Below are 25,271 nucleotides of genomic sequence, written 5' to 3'. Positions count from 1 at the left end.
TGCAGGTGACTTTTGTTTGGTTGATGCACTACTATGGACGCATCTATGGCTGGAGGAAATTCTTCCTGTATTTCTGATTAGGAATCGTGCATTTGGTAAGTTCTTGTGCAGTTGCATTCTGATTTGGACTGTGATTTGTAACAAGTGTGGACTAAAAACAAAGAAATGAGCGATTAAATCACATATAGTTTTGAATCAAGTCTTTGCTTCTCCGCAATCTAATTTACCTGTGTTTCAACATTGTGTTTCATTTGTAAAATGTGCTTTGGTGTAGCATGCTGTTTGTTGGCAGTTTTGTATTAAGTTATAAATTCTACGTGTGTGTACGTTCGTGTGCAATAGGGAAATATTGACTACACTCGACTGTACTGTACACTCTAGCAGAAACATTGGTGCAATCTGTGTATGAGAAATCTGAACCCACAGGTATTCAGCACAGTTCCTTTATTGGGAATAACTCTTTGGATGTAGTGGTTTCAGCACAGTTCCATAATAACTTTTGTTTAGTTGTTACAAGAGAAAAAGAAAAGAAAGAATTTATACAAGGCAAGGGTGACAACCCTAAACCTAAACAAGTCGGGTAAGATCCATAAGAAACCGGGTCTCAAACATAAGCCCAAGAAAAAAATTCTTCCGGGGCAAAAACTCTGAATCAGGCTCCACAACTCATCATGGTCAACATTTGGGAGTGATATAATTTGTGACATCACATTTTTTTGCAGGTTACTTAGTCTTTGATATGGTGGAAATAATGAGTGTGATTGATTTGGTTATGATTTATTTGAGATTTTTTATTTCTTGTTGGTTGTTGCTTCATCAATAAAGCTTTTTTTTTATTTATTTATAATTTTAATTTCTAAAAAAATTTTGAGGCTTACGCTTTACGCCTCACCACAGATTTTGGTGGAGCGTCTCACTACGCCTCAACGCTTTTCACAACATTGGCTTAGAGAAAAAAATTAGGGACAAAAATTTACCTTGATGCCATGGACGACGATAAAAGTCTTCCCAGTTTTCTAAGAAAGCCTAAATGTCCCAATGCTTGAGAGATCCATGCATGAAGAAATTCCCTAAGACCCCTGAAAGGTCCTAAAAGCTATGTCACAAAGACACAAGGACACGTGACATGGGTTCGGCTCGCAAGTTCGAATTTTTTTTAGAAAATAGGACACAAGGGCACGAATTTTAAAAATTGTAATCAATAAAAAACTGTTTTTTATATTTTAATATTAAAAAATACTTTTTTATTGAAATCTTACAACTTAACGAGGGAAGACGAGCATTGGCACGCCAAACTAGTTTGCTTTATAAATTTTTTAGAAATTACACAGTGGTTTTATTGGGTTGTACATTTTTAAATTGTCAATAATTTTTGCCATGGTGCCCTCAATCCTATAGGTCACAACTTACCAAAGTGAGAGAAATAGAGAAAAATCATCTACATAAGGATGTGAGAGAATCCTATAGGTTCGTTACTTACCAAAGTTAAATTTACCAACTATATTAAAAGATACCTAAAATTAAACTATACATAATCCTTAGATTTGCCGCACACAGAGAGAGATTATAAAATCCTAAGGATGTGGGAATATACATTATTTATTAAATAATTACCAAATTAGATAAACTATAGATAAAGTTACCAAATTTCAATGCCTAAAAAGCACGGGATACATTTGGTTCTTTCTAAAACCTATTTGTAAAGAAGTCAATCCAAAATCAAGGACATGAGGTTTACTACACTTCAAGGATTTCATGTCTTTTTATTCCTATATCAGCCATTAAAGAAGTTTAACCTCCTTAAAGGACGAGAGTGTGCCCTTGTTATAGTTAAGTAATCTTCTTATTCCCTGATCCACTGTGGTACTCTCTTCAGCCTTGAATGGGATGAGAGGTAGCAATTTTGGTTGTGATTACTGAATATTTGATTCTATAATTATCTCTCTTGATTTGAATTGGTCATTTTAATTTATTGTCCGTCTGTGAAGATAAGTCATTGACCTATAATACTTTAAAAACATTTAAAAAATATTAAAATATTATTTTGTATGTGGCGGTGTCCATGTCCGAGCATGTCGGATCGTGTCACCCAGGACACACCACCAAAATAGTTTGTCCCTGCGACATAGCCTAAAAGAAACCTTCATACATGAGTAACTCACTGACTCTAAGATAATTGTTCTTTCTGCGCAAGAAAACAGCCAGATCAGCCAAGAAAAAGAAATTTAACCTCCTTGAGCTTCCCCAGGATATGCTCCAGAAGCATGCCTCAAACATTCTGAAGGAGGCTGAATGTTTCTGCTCAATTGCAGACTCACAAAAGTCATGCCAGAGAGACCCTTTCCCCACCATCTCTCTCTCTCTCTCTCTCTCTCTCTCTCTCTCTCTCTCTCTCTCTCTCTCTCTCTCTCACACACACACACACACACACACACAAACACAAACAAATAGTTCAGATCAGATATTTTCACAGACAAGACATTCATTTTTGAGAAATATTATTATTTTTCCATAAAGTAAAAATCAGTACATAACGTGTGTACTATGCTTCTATACATTTTAATTACTTATTTATAAAGTGTATGCCCCATCACCTCCAAACCAATGCCTCGTCTCAGTTATATCATGGCAGCTCACCTTGCCGCATTTGTCATCAAGCCCCATTGCCCTCACCAGATGAAAGGAGAGCATCTAAAAATACACCTTTTATGCCAAGAACAAAAATAGACACATAACTCGATCAAACAAGCACAAACAACACAGTGGTAATTGTTAGAAAGAAGTGACAGTAGCTTTATAATTTAACACGGACATTTTGTTTCGAGTGGAACATACATGAATTAATGTCCAACATCAAAAGTAATAAATGGTGAAGATTCCGATTAATGAATGTGGCTAGACCAGGGGCAATGATTACCCAAGAAAACCATGCCAAAAGGAAACAATCTTGATTCAAGTAAATGTTATGTCCTAAAATGTAAGCTCAATATGGGAAAAAATAAACAAAGAAAAGAGAAAGAGAAACAATAAATTAGATAATATTTGCTTAGATACTTACAATTCTTTCGCGTGGAGCAGTCAGAAGATTCTTGGGAATAAAAAAATCAGTCACCAGAATGTTGTAGCCAGGCTGACAAATACAAAAGATAAATTAGTAGATGAATTTTAACTGTAAGACAAAAATATAAAAAAACATAGTCATCACTTTAACACATGTATGCATGCAAGTGCACGTGCACGCACACGCACACATGCATGTGCGCATGTGAAGACACACAGAAACCCATATGTCTCTCGATCCATGCCCCGGGTTGGAGGTAAAGCATAGTCCTACATTAACTTATCAATGAAGAAGCTCTCACAAACCTTGGCATCAACAGAAATGATTATGCGGCCCACACTTAAATGGGGATAGAATCTGCAGTAAAATTGGCTCAGCTGTTATCCAATAACAAAAATATATAGTAATAAAAATACTAAATGAACTTGACTGTCAACATGAACAAAAAAATGCACATGGAACATTTCAAATAAAATATATGCAAAAGAATAGAAGTAATAAAATTACCTGGGCATTACTTGAGCAGTAATAGAAAGAACATTATTCATGTCCATGGCAATATTCCCCATGCTACAAAAGCTGCTTGATATCTGTTGAAACAAAAGCTTCAGCCAAATAATCAAACCAAAAACTGAAGTAAATAATGGTCATGATGAAATCAAATGATAAGCACTCCATCCAAACTAGCTTTGAACCTCGTTAGAAAGAGCAAGCAATTCATCAGTATCTGAGATCCCGAACCACCCATTTCTACAAGCATTCTGCCACAAAAACCATCAATATCAATTCATAGAGGATGACCAAATCTTAAGGCCCAATGCATAAGATATGAGTGACTCAAAAAAATATTATATGTTATCACCAGAAGAAGACAAGCAGAAGTATTGACGAATACAAGGAAGACAATTTGATAACCATAATATAGTAGGGACTATGACATCCTGCCTAACAGAAAAGCGATTCTATGAGATTGCACATAGCTGGTAAATATCACACTAAAGATAATTTATCTTTATAACCTGAAGTTCGTAGATAAGCACCATGATCTTAGAGCAATTTGAATTTCAGATTCTTTCTTTAAAGTGCATCAGTGATGGCATGTTGAACATATTTCAACTCTTAATTCATCACTTTCTTCAGACTTAATCCAATAAAAATATAATTCGTAATGAATGATCACAAAATATGAATCTCATTACTAAGTTATATTGGTGATTATCATGGACCAAATAGAAATAGGAGGTAGCACATGTATACATGGAAGTATAGGAATGGCCCTTCACCTCAGAGGTACCATAATAAGGACAAGAAAGAATAAAAATTATCAAATCTGAAATGAAGCTCAAAGCCAAGATGTCACCCTGGTGATAATAGAAAATATGATATTACCAAAAAGATCTATTTTATTGCATGGATACCACATAGGAACAGTTCTGCGGCGCCCTTCAAACTAAACATCCCAAAGAACCACATGGAAATAGCTCTTCAGGTACTTATACCTCTACTGTTTTAGTTCATTTGCGGAAAACAATGCCACTAGATATTTACACAAGTACCATCCAAACTTATATCTGATCGATGGTGATCAATCTGGTCATGTTCAGTTGCTTTAGATGACTTTGACTGAGTAACTTATCATGCCAATCTGGTCATAATCCAGTTGTTTTATATGACTTTCAGCGAGTAGCCTATCATACTAGATTATCAATAAAATGACATTAGTAAAAAGAAAAGATACACATGCAAATGGATCAATTTAGCATAGTTTTCTCAGGGGTAAGTTCCTTCAACTAAAGTGATTTGGAAATGGGAATCATCTTCTTGGGCTAGGTTCTTTCCTAGACTAGCTCTTTAGATTAGGAATCCTGGGAAAACGTCGCTCACAATGGGCTTATCAATCTACTCATCATGCGAAAGTGACAACAGATTTTGCCACACGGTGAAGTGTCCTCTGTTTCACTGATCTTGCGTATAGATCTACTGTGCTAAGATTGGTGCCTAATGAGTATTGAATGATTAAGGCCCCAGTATTCTGGGTTTGGATTTAATTTCTTTAGATTATATTGTAAATTTGAGTTTAACATGTGTGGCTTCTGTCCAACTCTTAGTTCTTTGATGTAACCACTTCCATATTAATTAGGTTTTCTTTTCACGTTCATAGAAACTCCTAATAAACTTGCAGACATATACATCACTCTGAAGGAATAGGCTTATATCTAGTCAGCTTGACCTTCAGCAAATCCATGGTGTAAATTTGCTAACCTATTATAAGCCCATCGTTCCTCTGTTCACTTCCGACAAATGACAGTCGCTACCCAAGACCTATCATTTAGAAAAAGATATGAACTTTCGACATCCAGACCAATTATTAATGCCCAATATGTCACAGGAACTTCTAGTCAGAAATATCTATAAAACAATCTAAAAGGATAAAAGCAAAATGATTGTGCCCTCCTTCCACCTGTGGGAAGATAGAGCAATCCACTTTGGAATGCTTTGCAAAAAGACTTCAAAACCACTTCAATCTGTATATAGCTCCATTTTAATTGAAAATTATTGATATTGGATCTCACATATTGCATCAACATGGTTGCCTACTGTAGCGAGGGTGTCCCAAGTGGCTGGATGACCCAGATAAGAAGCACTTAAAGGAGTTTGACTACTGGTATTGGGAAAGTCAGCTAAAAGAGCAATACCTATTGGAACCTGTTGATTGTTGCTGGGAATATTGCTTGTGGGAGGCCATATACAAGATGAAATCCGAAACTAAAAATTCTGCCACGAGCTCTCAACCCCCAGCTGATCAGTCACCGTTATGTGTGGCAGTTTTGTTGTGCCTTGGAATTCTTCCAGGGTGAACAACTGCAGCCTCCTTTGATAAGAGTGTTCCTATGATTCTTGGGACACATTTCTTTCAAAGTCATCTTGAACAGAGATGACCCATTGATGGAAAGTTGACTCAATTTCTGCATCTAGCACTGAATTTTGTCCCCAGGCACCATATCCTGCCCTTTGCGGGAAGATGACAACTTCTCATTGTATTTGCAACGGCCTTTGCTCTTCCAGTTTTGGGCGTTCTACGTGAGGATCCAGATTCATCTGAGCGAGAGTTTCTTCTGGATCACTCACATTTCCCCGACTTAGGGTGGCTACCATATTGTCCTACAAGCTAACATCTTGGAACAACGTAGTCAGACCTTCAAGACCTAACTCTTCCAAGGACTTGGGTGGTTCTTGGATGACATCTTCACTTTGTATATGTTCCTCTTCTTCAGGAATAGGCTCTACGACAGCTTTAAGGTGAATAGTTTCTCCTTGTACGAATCTAGGAGGTGGTTCCAGGATATGTATGGTTGTCACCTTCCTTTTACCTTTTTTGTCATATCCCATTCCCAGGCCTTCTCTTGAATTTGTCTTGCAAGACTGGATCGGAGTCTAGATGTCTTGGTCATCTTTTCCCAAGCCTTCCAAGGGATTATATCTCATTCTGAGGAGCATTGACCAACCCTTAACAAACTTGGAAAATTCAATATATCTTTCACATTTCGTGAATGCTGAGTCGTCAATTCTGCCAAAGAGCTTGAGAAGTTTGGGCCTTTTTGAACAGTCAACAGAGGCCGCATTGGATGACTTGCCCGGAGTGGACTCTATGGCAGAGGATGAGGTCAACTCACCACCTAAAAGGCTGCTTCCCATATCTATTTGACATAAATCCCAACCATATGCGAGTCCCAAAGATAGACAGATAGAAGTCCATTAACAGGTAAATCAGTGACCATTCAAAAAGTAAACAGCCAAACCATAGATTCCTTGTAATCCATGGTTAGCTAGATAACATAAAAAACCACCACATTGTTATTTACATAAATAATGCAATTCTTTAAATACTTGTATACAAGAACACTTCAAACTTTCTGTCTATGATAGCAACTGAAATTCAATCTAAGTGGCCTCCTGAAACAACCAAAAAATTCTTTTTCACATGGACGTGCATGCGTGAAGATCCAATAGGCAATTCTCTTTGACATTTCTGTTCACCTTATGTAACGGTTGCATCCTGTGTTAAATGCCTTTACTTATTCATATATTGCATTTATGTCATTTCTTATAATTTCTGGCCTTCAATCTTTCCTTTTTCCTTATTGGACTCCATGTTACTCCATTTCCCCTTTTTTTATTTTTCCATGTAGAAGCAAGAAACCAAAAAAACAGAAAATCAGAATTAGTCATTAAATGACCATATAAGCAATTATTGCAAAACGACATCATTTATTTCTATCAGAGGGCAATATATAATATCTTTAAAACTTAAGAGGGAGGATGACCTACACTTGAATACTGAGAAAGAACCAAGTTAAGATAATAAACTGCATAACTTCAAAATAATTGGTTTTTGCACTGCTGTAATAAATGATATACATGCCAAGTAATACACCTTGATCATCCAAAGCAAGTGATGTGAAAACAGAATACAACCTTGGTAAACTTATATGATGAGCCATCCACCACGAATAGCACAAAATGCTAATTGCAGTGTCAGACAGAGATAAGTGAATCACAAGACAAAAGGACGAACTGGAAGATAAAATCTTGAATATAAACTACAGTTCAATCACACAAATATTGATAGTAACATCATTTCTTCTCCCAAAAGAACAATTAAACAGTGAATCCATTAAATGAAACATACAGATATAAATGAAGGGGCAGATAGAGGGTATACCAAAATATAGCATTGCAATCTACTGCAGAAGCATATGTTATGCATCAATACACAGTTGAAACTTAGTGAAAAAATCATTGAAGATGCTATGGATTAACTTACACAATGAACACATCAGAGTTATACATGTACATCAAATCTATTGCATGGACATAAGCATCAAAGGTCATCCACAAAGTGATAACAAAAAGCCTTAAAACATTCTGAAGTACAAACCTTGACAGAAAGCATGAGAACCATGATAGCTGGCTGAAGGCAGGCATCATTTTTATGATCACATACCTAAAAAAGCAAGTGTGAACAGAAAATGCTGAGAAAACTGAAAATGTCTAATAGAACCAATCACGCAGTGAAATTAATTAATTACAAGCCAAAGCAGCACTCTGCTGGAAGTAACATGCAAACATCATGCAATTGCATATAAGGGTTATTGATAAAAACATGTATTAGGAGAGATGAGATGATTTAGATACATGACCGATGAGTTGCACGATGTTTGGAGTCAATGTCAATTACTGGCAGTATATCTGCAATATTTAATCAGGTTTCAGTATAAAGGTCAGATGTGAAGACACAACCCATTATTTGGTATCATACAAATTTTAGCCCCAAACAATTTCTCTAACTTCACTTCTTCCTTCTAAAGAAGTATGTATTACTATTTTGGTATCAGAGATATTTGTCAAGTTTCAATCAGGTATGCCCAAGCAGTCGTAATTTCCCCTTTTATTCTTCAATAATTTTCTCAATCCTTTCATCTATTTCCTCTCTTTCTTTGTTAGCCTCTGCCCTCCATCAATCTTTAATTTCACTTAATCATATCTTAAATATAGATTTGTATATCACCATCTTCAAAATTCATTGCTTTCTTAACCTTCTTGTTGCTTTCATTTAGATTTCCCCCGCATACCCAAATCTTCTTTCTTTATAAGTTTGACTGCATATTCATTTTTCTTCTTCATCGAGTTTCTTTTTTTGCTCCCTCCATAATATAAAAGAAAGGAGGTAAGCAGGCCCATAGGGCACTTCAATTGAATATATTCCAATGTCTTAGGAATATAAGTTGTTTTTCCTAAGGAATATATTCTACAGTGAGGAGAAAGGAATAAGGGTTGTGACTTCATCAAGATCTGTTAAGAATCTGGCTTATGCCCTATGAATGGAAAGGGATCAAACATTATTGGTTTACATCACTCCTACAATGTCTCAAGAGGTACTGATTGGTTATACCCCATGATTACCTCTATGCAGCTATAGGCTTGATTAGCAGAAACCAACATGCAGGTTGTAAAGCAAGACACATGCAGTTAAAGAGGAAATTATCCAGGATTTGAGAAAAAAAATCCATGTTGATGCCGGAACAACTATTACTGATTAATTAGCAATGATAGACCAACATATCTCAAACAAGGATACAGTTCAGCAAACATTGAATAGTTTGGTGAAAATTATCACTCTTCATGTCAGAAGACTCTGAACTACTACCCTCCATTGAAGATCTCAGACCCACTTCAATATAAAATTAATTTCAGCAGTTTATCAAAAGCAACAAGCAAGCCTATCAAGAGATTACAATGACGTAGAAGCTGCAGGTTAAGGGAGTTCATATTCATGAGATGTGGACATGGAACTGGCTTTTGAGGAGTAAGAGGGCATGGGTACGCATTGTTCTCTATCCCAGTACATTGCTCGTAAATAGGCCCAATCAAGGCAAGAAGAAAAGTTTTTGTCAAGTCGCAAAAAGAGAAAACAAAGGCAACCTATTACATAAGAATACTCAAAGTCTAGATTTTTTTCTCTCAAAAAAATCCAAATTTAAGTGTAGCAGCTCATGTTGGTCACCATGGTGATACTTTCAGAAAGATGTCCAAATTGCAAACGAGGTGCACGCAAATAGCGTATAATCTATTATTGGGAGACTTTACATGCAGCTCTTGTGAGTCTCAATCTAAAGCAAACAACGCATGCTTTTTAAATGCATTCTATGAAATAAAACAAATAATTTAAACGCAACCCTGCACCCATGAATTTTTTAAATTGCTGTGTTGTACCCGCCACACCAGCACCCATGTCACATAGCTATCAGATAGTTTCAGCCGTCGAAGGACCTGATTGAAGTAAGCAGCTTCTATTTTCTCTTGTTTTTCCGTTATTGATTCTTAGTGCTTTTTCTCCTTTTATGCTTGATTTTCTATAGGATTTTCTTCTACTATTTTTCCATGTGTGTGCATGTTGCACACTTGTGACGTCGACATCTTCATTAATTGTAACTAATTCCCCCTCATAATTATCCACCCACCTATGATATTGTGGCTATATATTTTCTCATTTGTCAAAACAGAAATAATACCTAATAGTGATGCAATTTTTTGTTTGATAATTTGTGTCGCAGGCCATAATTTGTGTCTCAGGCCAACACCTTAAGAGGTTAATGAACATTGGATTGGACGCATTGAATAGTTAAAACTGAAGTTGAAATTAAGCTCAAAACATGGTTTCTGCTCGTTTGGTATTATAAGCTTGTTGTAATAGGTACTCTTCATTTTCTTTATAGATTTGCTGATCATATCTTCTTTATGCTTGTAAGGTGATTTTTATGTCACTAAGTAAATATTGTGTCTGAAATAAGAGTCCGGATCAGGTGCAATATGATTGAACAAAAAATTGTGCATTAAGCACTCGATCGCCCTCCATCAGGTCTTGGGTCCCACACCTGACAGGCCCTGTCCCCGAGATGGAGGGTGATCAAGTGCTTAATGAAGAAATATTTGTGCAATCATATTGCACCTGACCTTTTCATCTGAAATAATGACAGTAAGATATACATACATATATGTTAACCTTCTCATTTTCTTAGAATTTATTGTAATGACTCGATTGAGATGTGGACATGCAGATATTCTTCAGGCCCCGAATAGTTATCTTTGATAATGCTTTTATTAATGTGGATTGGAGATGATGGTTGTGTTAGATTTTCAGATCTCCAGTCTTTTACCCCTGTAGAAGAAAGAAAGACAATAGAAAGAAAGGGGCTACACGAAACAGAGAGGAACCCAGCCACCATGGGCGTCCTTTCTCATTGAATATATGGATCTTACAAGACGTATTAGGGTACAAGTTTACCCTTAAACAATAATTAAAAATTACATGTCCACCTATAAGTGACGTCTGGAATATTAGAGATAAAAATGACTGGATCTGGATCTTAAGGATTCAATCCAAGATACAAAACAAACTGACGTTATCTTTTCACCCTCTCTCAAGTTGTACATAGCCTTGTACCATGGACAACTTGCCTTTTTGTATCCAAAATTTGTCCTTTGTTAACCCTTTGGTGAATAAGTCTGCTACTTGATCTTCAGTTCTCACAAATTGAGGTTCAGCCTCCTTGTCTTCTACCTTTTGCCTGACAAAATGCTGGTCTATTTCAATATGTTTAGCCCGACTATGATGAATGGGGTTGAAAGACATTAATCACACTCTGATTGTCACACAATAAGAGTGTTCGTGAAATATGTTGTCTCACTTCAGTCAATATATGTCTGATCCAAGTGGCTTCAACAATGGCAGCAGTCATTGAACTATATTCGACTTCTGTACTTGATCTTGCAACAACCTTTTGTTTTCTACTACTCCATGATATTAAGTTCAGCCCAATATAAACACAGTAACCTGAAACTGACCTTCGTTCATCTAGATCTCCTCCCCAATCAGCATCGGTGTAGACAACAATCTCATGTTTTGTCATTCCAGACAAGCTCGGTTTAGACAGAAGACCATCTCCAATCGTCCCTTTTAAATATCGAAGGATTCTTTTAATAGTTTCCATATGCCCTATCCTGGGTTCATGCATAAACTGTGACACTTGATTGACAGAGTAAACTATGTCGGGTCAAGTAAAAGTGAGATACTGGAGCATGCCAACCAAGCTTCGATATCGTGTAGGATCTTCATATAAATCTCCATCTTTTGAGCTTAACTTTTGGTGAAGTATGCATGGAGTGCTCAGAGGTTTACATTCTTTCATACCTGCCTTAGTCAAGATATCCATGGTGTATTTATGCTGAGTGAGCATTAAGACATCTGATTTTCTGTCAACCTCAATTCCAAGAAAATACCACAACTCCCCTAAATCTTTCATCTTAAACCTTTGACTTAGAAGTTGTTTGACCTTTTCAATATGATCTCTAGAGTTCCCAGTAATAACAATATCATCAACATATATGAGCAACAAGGTGATTACATCTCCCTGTCTAAAAATAAACAGAGAATGATCTAAGAGTGATCGTGAGAAACTGTGCCTCTGTATCTCTACAGAAAATCTGTCAAACCAAGAACGCAATGCCTGTTTCAATCCATAAATTGTCCTTAACTTACATTCATACCTTTGTGGATCTCCTTCAGCATATCTTGTGGGCTGCTCCATGTAAACTTCCTCCTTTAGATCACCGTGAAGGAAGGCACTTTTAACATCAAGTTGACTTAGTACCTGTTGAGATTAAGAGGTTTTAAGTTTAAGTTTTCTTAAAAGTAGGTCATTTGATATTTCTTGTTTAATAAGGGACTTGTATGTAATTTTTTATATTGGCCTCTCTCTATTTAACATAGAGATTAGTCCTAATCAAGTATGAACGAGTTCTCTCTCTCTCTTGCCTCGGTTCTCGTGTTCCTCCTTCTAGTCGCTACATGGTATCAGAGCTACCGGATCTCGGGAGCCTCATAGCGTGAACAGGTGGCGTAAACAGGTGTGGTCACATTTTTTTCTATCTATTTACGTGCATAGATCTGATCACAAATCTGGTGTCTGACAAAAGTTATGACATAGATCTGTAATCAGATCTACAGATCGATGATAGAGTTGCAACTGGATCAACTGCAGCGTGGTTGGATGTTACGGCAGAGTGGTTCCTCTTATTGTCATGCGAGAAAAAAAAATTACTCTTCGTGGGAGCGGCTGTAAATATTTTGTTTCATTAAAGCAGTTTTCTTTGCGGGAATATGTGTAGAGTGCAGTTGCCGAAATCTAATCATGAAAAGGAAGTCATATTTGACGTTGTTCTGGTTTACTCAAATTTAAATCTGATCATGAACAAGAAGTCTGTGTTTGACGTGTTCTGGTTTACTCGAATGTATGTTTCTGATCTGATTTTCCCATTGTGTATGATGTGGTTAAATAGCCGTGTGTGGTCGTGCAAATTGCTGAGACATGATCGTGAAACATGTTTTCTGAATCAGCTATTGTGATTTGGGTTGAAAAGTTGTGTGTGGTCGTGGAATTTGTTGACGCATGATCGTGAAACATGTTGTCTTTGTCAGCTATCTTGAATTTATGATTGATGTGGTGAAACAGCCGTGTGTTGTCGTGATCGTGGTTGACGTGTGCTCATAAAACACATTGTCCAAGAGTTTGAATCTGATTAATTTTTTTGCAGCAGTATTAGCATCAAATATCTCATATCCTGTTAGTTCTATTCAGTATGGGTGAAGCTTCAAAATTTGATTCCAAAATTGAGGCTATTGGGGACTATAAAGCTTTTGCAAGCCCCTTCTCGTATGGTTCGTCTGTGAGGTTGAATGAAACAAATTATGCCAGGTGGTCCAGAACTTTTATGATGTCGGTATCTGGACATCGTAGAAAACATATTTTACTGGAAACTGAACCTGATAAAAAGGTGGGAAAATACAGTACTTGGACGAAGATAATGACATAGTTATGTCATGGATCATGACTAGCGTCGAACCGCATATTGCAGATGGTTTAATTTACTACAATACAGCAAAACAGATGTGGGATAATCTTCGAGATATGTATTCCCAAGAAACTAATGTGAGTCGTATCCTGCAAGTCGAACAGGAGATATATAATCTGCAGCAAGGAGATCAGACCTTGGCTCAGTATTATGCCTATGTCAAAGCAGCGTTTGAAAGACTTAATGCCCACAGGCCTCTGTGCTATTCGCAGAAAAAGGATCATCAAGAACAGACCACGATAGCTCGATTTCTCACAGGTTTATCTTCAGAATTTTCGGTTGCAAAAGTACAAATGTTGACAGGATCCGATATACCTACTCTTGCTGATGCATACAATCGTCTGAGTAGACTTGCGATCTCTCTTCCACAATCCCACCTTGTGTCCCAGTCATCTGCTCTAGCTGTCCAATCTGGTTATGGGCGTGGAAATATTCAGAATATCAAAGGACGAGGTCGTGGCAGAGGTATGGGAGGGAGAAGAAAACTTCAATATACATTTTGTGAAAAATCTGGACATTTAGAAGATCGTTGCTGGGATAAGCATGGCCAGCCAACTTCTTCTTCATCAAAGTCAAATGCTCCAAAAGCAAATGTTACTACACTAGAGGTAACAAATGCACATGATAATACCTCTGCAAGTGACAGTATCACCCTTAGTCGAGCAGAATATGATGAGTTGATAGCTCTTCACCCTTCGAGCTCCTCCTCTCCTGTAGCTGGTGTGGCCTACTCAACAGAGAATTATCTTCATCTGAATGATAGTAAGTGGATTATTGACTCTGGTGCATCCAGACATTTGTGTGAAAATTCGCTTTTCTTTTCAGATCTAAAGGATATTATTGTTCATCAAGGAGTCTAATTAGCCGATGGGACTTCCTCACCAGTTGTTGGTCAGGAAAATATTTCTATATCCACCTCCTTACAGTTGAAAAATGTTCTTCATGCTCCCAATTGTCCTCAAAGTTTACTCTCTGTTAGTTGTCTTACCAAAGAACTAAACTGTAGAGTGATATTTGATCTGATGGGTTGTCATTTTCAGGATTTGCTTACAGGGAAGAAGATTGGTGGAGGCTATAAAGAAAATAGAGTCTACTACCTACATCATCCAGTGGGTAATGTTTATGCTGCAGTGGAACACTCATCCAGTCATGTTCAGTGGCATCGTCGTCTTGGTCATCCTTCATTGTCAAAGTCTCGTTATGTCTTTCCTCAAATTCCTTCTACTACATCATTTCAAAGTGAAGCATGTCAGTTGGGCAAGCATCATCGAAGTTCGCTCCCTTTGAGTCAGAGTCAGTCCAGTCATAAAGTCTAGTAAGATTCCTACTAGGACTTAGTGTCGATATTATCTTGTTATTGTTGATGATTTTTCTAAGTTGTCGTGGGTGTTTTTAATAAAAGAAAGATTTGAAGTTCCAAGTATTATCAAATCCTTAATTCTTGAAATAAAAACTCAGCTTGAATCCGTTGTCAAGATTGTTCGCACTGATAATGCATTTGAGTTTAAATCAAAAGCCCTGTTACAATTTTACCAAGATCATGGCATTCAACCCCAAACTACATGTGCCTATTCATCTCAACAAAATGGTGTGGCTGAGCGAAAACACAGGAACCTGCTTGATGTCGCACGGACCCTTATGATACAATCCAATGTTCCTACGTTATATTGGGGTGATACGGTTATGAATGCTTGTTATTGTTAAAATGTAAAACCGTATATATATATATAATAATAATATTATATTATTATATATATAAATACATTTTTCATTTCTTTCTTTTTTATAATTTTTTTTCTTTATTTTTATTTTTTGTCTTTATGTCATCTAGTTCAAACAGTTGCTAGTCAAGTCCTGACCAGACTTGACTAGCAATAGAGTTGTTGGACTCACACATTCCAACAGCTGTGTTGGACTGTGTCCAACAACTCTATTGAGTCCTCTTTCAGCTGTGTATATAAAGGGGTGCAGCCCCTCTTGTATTTTATTCCAATGCTTCTTAAGCAATTGGTTTTTCATATCAATAAAGAATACATTTTTATTTTTATTTTGTTTCCAGTTATACCCTTTTTAAGGGTTATGCTTTAGTGTCATTCTTGACACTTGCCCTTGCGAATCTAAGCTCGTGTTTCGAAGATCCCCATTTCATTTCATGGTATCAAAGCCGCAGAAGTACTAAATCTTGAGGAAAAGCTGCCTCGGTTTCCGTGCCTGTTTACAAAAGTGTTCGCCACTTGAAGAGAAGTGTTTTATCACTTCATTGGGGAAGATTTCACATCTTGTTGTATTGTTTTTTTCTTCTTTCTTTTTCATTTTCCTTCTTGTTTCTCTTTTATCCCTATTCTTTTTCTCCTTGTAATTGATGGATAACAATGGTAAAATCACCATCATGCCTATGAAACTAAGCGATACGAACTATCTAACATGGGCTTCAATCATGAAGCACCATATATGGGGAAAAGGCCTATGGGGGATTGTGGATGGTTTCGATTCGGAACCTAAGCTATCTCTTACTAAAAATGAGGGAGACAAAGAGGTCCCTCTATCGAAAGAAGAGAAAATCAAGGCTATTGCCTCATACGAGAAGAAATGAAAAGAATGGAGAATATCTCATGCGAAGATAATGTCATGGCTTATCAATAGCGTTGACATTAAAAAATGCTCAAGTCTTGCCAAATTTGATCATGCCGATAAGGCATGTGAATACCTTAAGAATATGTATTCCCTTAAAGATATTGCACAGGTGTGCAACCTCCAAGAAAAAGTTCGAATGATGACACATGGAGACAAAACTATTCGTGAATATTACAATGGGTTGTCCGAACTTTGGGAAGAACTTTCCCTTTTAGAACCAAAGTGGCATTGTGCCGAAGGCATCGAGCTTCGTCAGAAACAACTCGATGCTGAACATTTTTACCAGTTTATCACTGGATTAAGGCCGGAATTTGAAACCACTAAATCGGCCCTACTTCACCGGGGAAAAATTTCTTCTATTGTTGAAACTATTGAAGAGTTAACAATGGAAGAAAATCGTCTCCGGAAAGGTTCTTTAAAAATTGAAGATGATTCCGTTTTAGCCGTGTCTAGACCAGGGAATCATGTTCGATCATATAGGCCTCCTCACTTTAACCGACAAAATGGTGACTATGATAAGAAGAAAGTTATTTGTCATCACTGTCATGAACCGGGACACTACAGGCCACAATGTTCCAAACTTAAGGAGCTGAGAGGAAAAATAGCTGCAATTGCTGGATCAAAGCCTAAAGATCAGGATGCACCAGTTTCCCTGGCCCAACTAATGGAGATTCTTCAGCCTCTCATCAAAGGTGTCTCTTCCTCATCTGAAGCTTCAACCGGCGCAGCAGCCTCATCTTTTTCTGATCTAAGTAAAATTTCTTGGCTCCTTGACTCTGGGGTGCATCTTTTCATATGACTCCAAATAATCAAAGTCTATCCAAATGTGTTAAAAATAAAACAAGTGTGTCAAAGGTCTTTACTGCTGATGGGACTTCTCTTGAAACAGAAGGAATAGGAAATTTTGAAAAAAATTATAAAACAAAGAAATTTTCTATTCCAGAAATTAGACATGTGCCCAAATTAAATTTAAATATTTTATCTGTATCTCAAATTTCTGATTATGGGTGTAATATTTCTTTTTCTTCTCATGATTGTTGGGTACAGGATCGCCAGTCAGGCAAGCTGATTGAGGAAGGCCATAGAGAAGGAGGACTCTATTACATGAATTTTTTGGAAAAGCCGAAGAAGGCTTTTTGTTATTGTTGAGAATAGGAGATTCTTTGTTTAAGTTCTTTTATATTAGAGGTCTTTTGAAATTTTGTCCTCATAAGGACTTAGATGTAATTTCTCGTTTTGCCTCTCTCTATTTAATATAGAGAGAAGCCCTAATCAAGAGGTTAATGAGTTTTTTATTGTGCAGCCGTCTCTCTCTCTCTCTCTCTCTCTCTCTCTACACACACAGGTGGCTGTACATCCCATCTTCTTCAACATGGTATCAAAGCCCTCGATCTCGGGAGCGTGATCAACAGGGACTGATCTTCATCAACGAGGAGCAATAACCCTACGACTTCTTAAAATCAGGTTTGGTGGTGTTTGATTGGGGAAGATCTGATAACAGATCTGGGATGTTACCCAGATCTGTCGTCAGATCTAAGGAGAAGATCTAGATCTGTTCTCCTCATCTGGATCTCCTGCCGCGACCTTGTGTTGCCGAGTCCTGTTCCTGCCATGACGTGAGATTTTTTTTCTTGGGTTCGTGAGTTGTCGAGGTGTGTTCCTGCTGTTTGGGAGCAGCAGAAATCTTTATTTCCTGTGTTGTCGTGATTGCTGAGTTCTCTCCTGTTGCTGAGTTCTTTCCTGTGCTGATTGCGTGTGATCAAAATTCTGCCGTGAATACAGATTTATTTTCTGTGTTGATTGCTTGTGATCGAAATATAATTGATCTGTCTAACTGTGCCCTGAAGACTTACTGGATGTCGTGCCTTATATGTTGGAGAACAGCAGGTGTAGTGAATATTTGTTTTGTGACTGCATTCTATCATTGGTCATGATGTGTTTGGGCGCAGCTATGTCACAAGGACTCGACAAAGCAGGTGCCGCACCCGCGTCGACGCGACTCGACGCGGGTGCGCGTGCGGCACCGGGTGCGGTCAACACGACCCTGGGTGCGGTCAACGCACCCAGGGTCATTTTGATACATTTTTTTGATTTTTTTTTTAGTTTGCCCTATGAAATGGTACAAGGGTGATTCTTTGGACAAATCAGAGGTGCCGGAAAAATGCAAATGGTGTTTTGGAAGGGGTGTTGTTTTAGAGTTGATACCTGGGGATTTGAAGGCAATAGGAAAAGGTTGCAGAGTCATTGTTGCAGTAGCTCCTGCTGCAACTGCACCACCAGGGACATCGTATAAATCGCTCAACCTGTCCTCAATGTTATAAAAGGTGGGGCTGTTGTCACAACGGGAGAAGGGAGGCATCCTAAAGGGGAACGCGTCGGTGCGAGACAGCTTTTGAGGCGCCGGACTAATACCTTCCCTCTCTTCAGCTCTCCTTTGAAGCCACCAACCTAAAGGGAATCATTCACGGCCAAGGCTGTTGCTGCTGCGCCTGCAAAGCTCCCTGCTGTGCCTGCGCTACTACTGCCCGTCTCTGATGCGCAACCAATCTCCCCCCCCATGCTTCCAACATTCGGCCTTTGGGACAAATTAGTAAAGCTAACGTTGTTGCCCCTTATTACTTCAAATCACATCACATTAACCCTTTACATGTCTCGAGTGTTGCACCCAACCAGGGTTGGGGACTCTAACCAAAGTTCCTTCACGTGATGCACTAACTAATTGCCCCCAACTAGTCTCCCCTCCACTTCCAGAAGGAAAAAGCGCAAAACACAAAATCCCCTCCACTTCACGTGATGCACTGACATTTATTATATGTCATAAAGAACTGAAATATCTTATTATATGTCATAAAGAAATATAAAAATGTAAAAGTAGAAAAGATGGCTGGAGGCGGTACAATCCCTATTGTGGGTAATAAGATATAGAACGGCCTTGCCCAGGACCCGCGTCGGGGGAACCCGAACCCCTTATATATATATATATATATATATATATATATATATATATATATATATATATATATATATATATATATATATATATATATATATATATTTTTTTTTTTTTTTTTTGCCGCACCCCCACACCCGGGTTTTTTGGAAGTGCCGAATCCCCGCACCCGCACCCGCACCCGTACCCGCACCCGCACCCATGTGACTTAGGGGCGCAGCAATGTTCATGATTCCTGAACTTTAGTTGTTTTTAGTGGGTTGGTTAATTTTAGAATGTGGTTTTCAGCAGTCGTGATTCCCTGCTGTGTCGAGTTTTGTTTTTTTTAGAAAGAAGCATGGTAGCTTAAGTTACCCATCTGTCGTGGAAAATAGCAGGTGTGATTTCCTGTTGTGTTGAATTTTGTTTTGTGTGTGGGCTGCTGTTTTTTGTGGAAACAGCAGGTGTGATTTCCTGAGTTGAAAATTCCTCTTGAACACTTGTTCTTCAAGTGAGGTAATCTTTTTTTAATTTGGATCACATCTTCAGTATGGCTGAAACTTTGAAATGTGATTCCAAAATGGAACATATTGGGGAGTATAAGGCTTTTGCCAACCCCTTCTCGTATGGCTCTTCCGTGATGTTGAATGAAACCAACAATGCCAGGTGGTCCAGAACTTTTATGATGCCGGTATCTGGACATCGTCGAAAACATATTTTGTTGAAAGGCGAACCCACTGAGAAATTGAGAAAATATGTTACTTGGGATGAAGATAATGACATAGTTATGTCATGGATCATGAATAGTGTCAAACACCATATTACAGATGGATTGATCTACTATAATAGAGCCAAACTGATGTGGGACAATCTTCCTGATACATACTCACAAGAAACGAATGTGAGTCGTATCCTGCAAGTCGAACAGGAAATATATAATTTGCAACAGGGAGATCAGAACTTGGCCCAGTACTATGACTCTGTCAAAGTTGCGTTTGAAAGACTTGATGCTCACAGGCCTCTTTGCTGCTCGAAGCAAAAGGATCATCAAGAACAAACCATGGTTGCTCGTTTTCTTACAGGTCTTTCTTCAGATTTTTCTGTTGCAAAAGTTCAAATGTTGACTGGATCAGATGTTCTCACTCTTGCTGACGCTTACAATCGTCTGAGTAGACTTGCGATCTCTCTGCCACAATCTCAGCCTGTGACTCAGTCATCTGCTCTTGTTGTCCCATCTAGTTATGGGCGTGGAAATATTTAGAATATCAGAGGACGTGGACGTGGTATGGGAGGCAGAGGAAAGCTTCAATGTATATTCTGTGAAAAATCTGGACATTTAGAAGATCGTTGTTGGGATAAGCATGGTCGGCCAACCTCTTCTTCATCAAAGTCATATACTCCAAAAGCAAATGTTACTACTATCGAGGCAACAAATGTACAAGAGAATATCGCTGCAAATGAAAGTAGTATCACCCTTAATCGTGCGGAATATGATGAGCTGATAGCTCTTCGACCTTTGAGTTCCACCCCTCCTGTAGCTGGTGTTGCCTATTCAACCGGAAATCATCTTCATCCGACTGACAGTAAGTGGGTTATTGACTCTAGTGCATCCAGACATTTGTGTGAAAATTCACGTGTTTTTTCAGATCTAAAGGATATTAAGGCTCAGCTTGGAGTCGCATTAGCCGATGGGAGCTCCTCCCCGGTTGTTGGTCAGGGAAATATTTTTATATCCTCCTCATTACAGTTGAAAAATGCTCTTCATGCTCCAAACTTTCCTCAAAGTTTACTCTCTGTTAGTTGCCTTATAAAATAACAAAACTGTAGAGTAATATTGGATCCAATGGGTTGTCATTTTCAGGATTTGCTGACGGGGAAGAAGATTGGTGGAGGCTATGAAGAAAATGGAATTTACTACATACATCATCCAATGGGTATTGTTCATGCTGCAGTTGAACATTCATTCAGTCTTATTCAGTGGCATCGTCTTCTTGGTCATCCTTCATTGTCAAAGCTTCGGTCGGTCTTTCCTCAGATTCCTTCCACCACATCATTTCAGTGTGAAGCATGTCAGTTGGGCAAGCATCATCGAAGTTCGTTCCCTTCGAATCAGAGTCAGTCTAGTAATAAAGTTTTTGAACTTCTTCATGCAGATGTATGGGGTCCTAGTAAGATTCCTACTAGGACTCAGTGTCGTTATTATCTTGTAATTGTTGATGATTTCTCTAACTTATCATGGGTATTTTTAATAAAAGAACGATCTGAAGTTCCAAGTATTATCAAATCCCTAATTCTTGAAATAGGAACTCAGTTTGAATCTATTGTCAAGATTGTTCGCACTGATAATGCTCTCGAGTTTAAATCAAAAGGTCTGTTACAATTTTACCAAGATCATGGCATCCAACCCCAAACTTCTTGTGCCTATTCATCTCAACAAAATGGGGGTGGCTGAGCGAAAACATCGGCACCTCCTTGATGTTGCCAGGACCATTATGATTCAATCCAATGTTCCTGCGTTATATTGGGGTGATGCGATTACCACTGCTTGCTATCTGATCAACCGCATGCCTTCGTCTTCTGTGGGTGATCGAATTCCATTACATATCCTAAAACCTAATGCCCCACTTTTTTCTTTATTACCAAAAATATTTGAATGTGTTTGTTTTGTACACAAACTTGGCCCTGACCGTGATAAATTAGCCGCTCAAGCTACAAAATCCATATTTATCGGTTATCCAAAAAATCAAAAGGGCTATCGATGTTATGATCCTATTTCTCGCTGAGAGTATGTCAGTATCTATGTCACACGGACTCGGCTAAAGGGTTGCCGCACCCGCGTCGACACGCACGGACTCGGGTGCGGCTTTCGACTCGGCCCGGACTCGGTCAACTCTGAGTCGGACTCGGTCAACGAGTCCGACCACATTTTGAACTCGGTCAACTTTGACCGAGTCCAAAATTGTCCAGTTCGAGTTTTAAATTTTGTTCTGGATCCGGGTCAGGTCGGGTCCAAACCCGACCCAGATCCAAATTTTTTTTGGCAGCCGAACCCTAAAAGGGGTTTATCGACAGGGAGAGGGGCTTACCCTCTCGATTTTGCCTCTCCCCCTCAGCCCCTGCAGCTTTCTCCTGCAACCACGCCGGCGATCCGAACTCCGGTGACAGGCAGCCACCGGTTCCCCCTCCGTCAGGTATGTCGACCCTGCTCGTAGCCTCCCTCCCTGCACCCTCTGCTCGCAGGGGAGGGGCTCGACCCCTCCCTGCACCCTTTGCACGCAGAAGAGGGGCTCGGCCCCCCTCCCTGCACCCTTTGCACGCAGGGGAGGGGCTCGGCCCCCCTCCCTGCACCCTCTGCTCGCAGAGGAGGGGCTCGGCCCCCCTCCCTGCACCCTCTGCTCGCAGGGGAGGGGCTCGGCCCCCCTCCCTGCACCCTCTGCTCGCAGGGGAGGGGCTCGGCCCCTCTCCCTGCACCCTCTGCTCGCAGGGGAGGGGCTCGGCCCCTCCCTGCACCATCTGCTCGCAGAGGAGGGGCTCGGCCCCCCTCCCTGCACCCTTTGCACGCAGAAGAGGGGCTCGGCCCCTCCCTGCACCCTCTGCTCGCAGAGGAGGTGCTCGGCCCCCCTCCCTGCACCCTCTGCTCGCAGAAGAGGGGCTCGGCCCCTCCAATATTCCCTGTTTTATTAACTTTATTTTATTTACTTATTTAATTATTTTCTTTTCAGTTTTCACTTTTCAGATATAATGGCGAGTTCTAGCGGTAGTGTCAATACATTTGGTTCAAGTTCTAACCATGAATTAGATGTTTCTCAACCACTTTGGAGGCTTGTGACAAAAGGGATAAAAGCTAGTAGTGGTGGTGGTGGGAATGTGCAGTTTCATTGTAATCTATGTAAGACTGTTTTCACAGGTTCTTATACGCGTGTGAAAGCACATCTTTTGCATATTCGTGGTCAAGGAATTAGGGCATGTTCTGGGGTTGACAAAGACATGTTAAAGCAATTAAAAAAAGAACAAGAGGAAGCTGAAAAGAAGAAAATTGCAGAGATGAAAAGCGATTCGATTAATTTGTCTTTTCCTACTGCTAGTGATACACAAGAAGAGCTTTTAAAGAAAAGAAAGATGGAAAGCAATAAAACAATACAAGCGTCATTCAAAAACATGGCAAGAGCAGAAATTGATAAAAAGATTGGTCGATTCTTTTACTCAAGCTCAATTCCTTTTAATGTAGCTAGAAGTCCATACTGGAAAGATATGATTACATCTTTGGCTGATTGCAATTTGAGTGGTTATGTGCCTCCTAGTTCAGAAAAACTAAGAACAGTCATTCTTGCAGAGGAAAAAAATAGAATTGAAGGCTTGCTAGAGACCCAAAAATTTGCATGGAAACAACATGGAGTGTCGATTGTTTCTGATGGGTGGACTGATATACAAAGGCGACCACTGATAAACTTCATTGCTTACTCACTAAATGGGCCAATCTTTTTGAAGACTGTTGATGCATCTAGAGAGTATAAAGATGCTGAATATTTAAAGAGATTATTTGTTGAAGTGATAAAAGAAGTGGGTGAAGAAAGTGTGGTGCAAATCATTACTGACAATGCTCCAGTTTGCAGTCGTGCAGGAATGAATTTGGCAAGTGAAGATACATATTCACATATTTTTTGGACTCCTTGTGCAGCACACAGTTTAAATTTGGCACTTAAGAGTATATGCAATCCATCAAAAGATGATGCACATGCACATGAAATGTGCTTATGGATTGAGGAAATAGAGCATGATGTTCGAAATATTAGAAATTTTGTTGTAAACCATCATCATGCCCTTTCTATATTTAATAGGCATTCTGATCTCAAGTTACTGAAAGTTGCTGAAACTCGTTTTGCTTCTCTAATTGTTATGATAAAAAGAATTAAGCAACTTAAGAATGCATTGATGATGATGATGGCTGATCAAGATTGGGATTTTTATCGTACTGAAGATGATGTCAAGGCTCAAGCTATCAAAAAATGCATCTGTGATGATTTTTGGTGGGATAAAATTACATATTTTGTTGAATTTACAGAGCCTATTTGGGAAATGCTGAGAGAAGTTGACAGAGATGTACCCATGCTTCATAGAATTTATGAAATGTGGGAAAATATGATTGAAAAAGTTCAAAGTATCATTTTTAAACATGAGAAGAAAGATATTGCACTTGATGATTCAGAATTTTACAATCATGTACATTCAGTTTTAGTGAGAAGATGGGATAAAAGCAATACACCTTTGCATTGCATGGCACACTCTCTCAATCCAAAATACTATGCAAAAAAATGGTTGACAGCAGGTGTTGGTCGTGTTTCTCCAAATGAAGATCCTGAGATATCAAGAAATAGAATGATATATTTGGGAAGAGTTTTTAATGATGCTCACATGTTTAAGGTTGTAAATAGTGAGTTTGGCAAGTTTTCTACTGGAAGATTTGATTCTTTAGCAGCACTTGTGGCAAGGGACGAGGAAGATCCCCTTAATTGGTGGGCAACATATGGATCAGAGACACCAAATCTGCAACGTCTTGCAATGAAGTTGTTATCCCAACCTGTTACATCATCTTGTTGTGAAAGAAATTGGAGTACATATGCTCAAATTCACAACATTAAAAGAAACAAACTCACTAGTAAAAGAGCAGAGGATTTGGTATATGTTCACTCAAATCTACGATTAATTTCTCGCCGCACCAAAGAAGAGTATAGGTACTTTTTTTTCTTTGTATTCAAAGTTTGTATTTAAATATTTCATATTTGTATTCAAAGTTTTAAGTTAGATACTAATATAGTGATTTTTTGATGCAGTTGTAGACCATCCAAGAATTGGGATGTAAATCCAGAAGATTTTGACTTGGAGGGAGAACATAATTTACATACTCTCAACATGGACTACCTCGATCGTGTTCTTCCTTCTAATTCAGACGATGAGGCAGATTTATGATAAGTTTTGTTGTTTATCACACTCACAAGCTTCTTTATGTGTTATATTTTGGTAAGTTTGTGTTGTTAAGAATTGCTTTTTTTTTGCTTTAAAATTTACAATCTTTATGTGTTAATTTATTGTTATATATATATAATTATAATATTTAAAATATATATATTTATAATATATATTTTTTAATATATATATATATATAGCCGAGTCCCC

General features: G+C 38.5%; 1 protein-coding gene across 1 annotated transcript in view; it reads right to left on the bottom strand.

Annotated features, from left to right (window-relative positions):
• LOC149836665 (uncharacterized) overlaps positions 1–25,271 on the bottom strand; it is a 98,140-nt gene that overhangs the window by 31,357 nt on the left and 41,512 nt on the right. Inside the window, exons 3-7 of the mRNA XM_090005507.1 lie at positions 8,001–8,066; positions 3,757–3,822; positions 3,569–3,651; positions 3,367–3,418; positions 3,059–3,130 (exon numbers count right to left, since the gene is read on the bottom strand). Coding sequence (XP_089861633.1) covers positions 3,059–3,130; positions 3,367–3,418; positions 3,569–3,651; positions 3,757–3,822; positions 8,001–8,066 — 339 coding nt within the window. The remainder of the gene's footprint in view (positions 1–3,058; positions 3,131–3,366; positions 3,419–3,568; positions 3,652–3,756; positions 3,823–8,000; positions 8,067–25,271) is intronic.

The sequence above is a fragment of the Nuphar pumila genome, chromosome 5, assembly GCF_984573655.1.
Source record: "Nuphar pumila chromosome 5, dmNupPumi1.hap1.1, whole genome shotgun sequence".
Classification (NCBI taxonomy): domain Eukaryota; kingdom Viridiplantae; phylum Streptophyta; class Magnoliopsida; order Nymphaeales; family Nymphaeaceae; genus Nuphar; species Nuphar pumila.
Note: the sequence above shows the minus strand (reverse complement) of the source record. Positions and strands in the feature narration are given on the sequence as shown.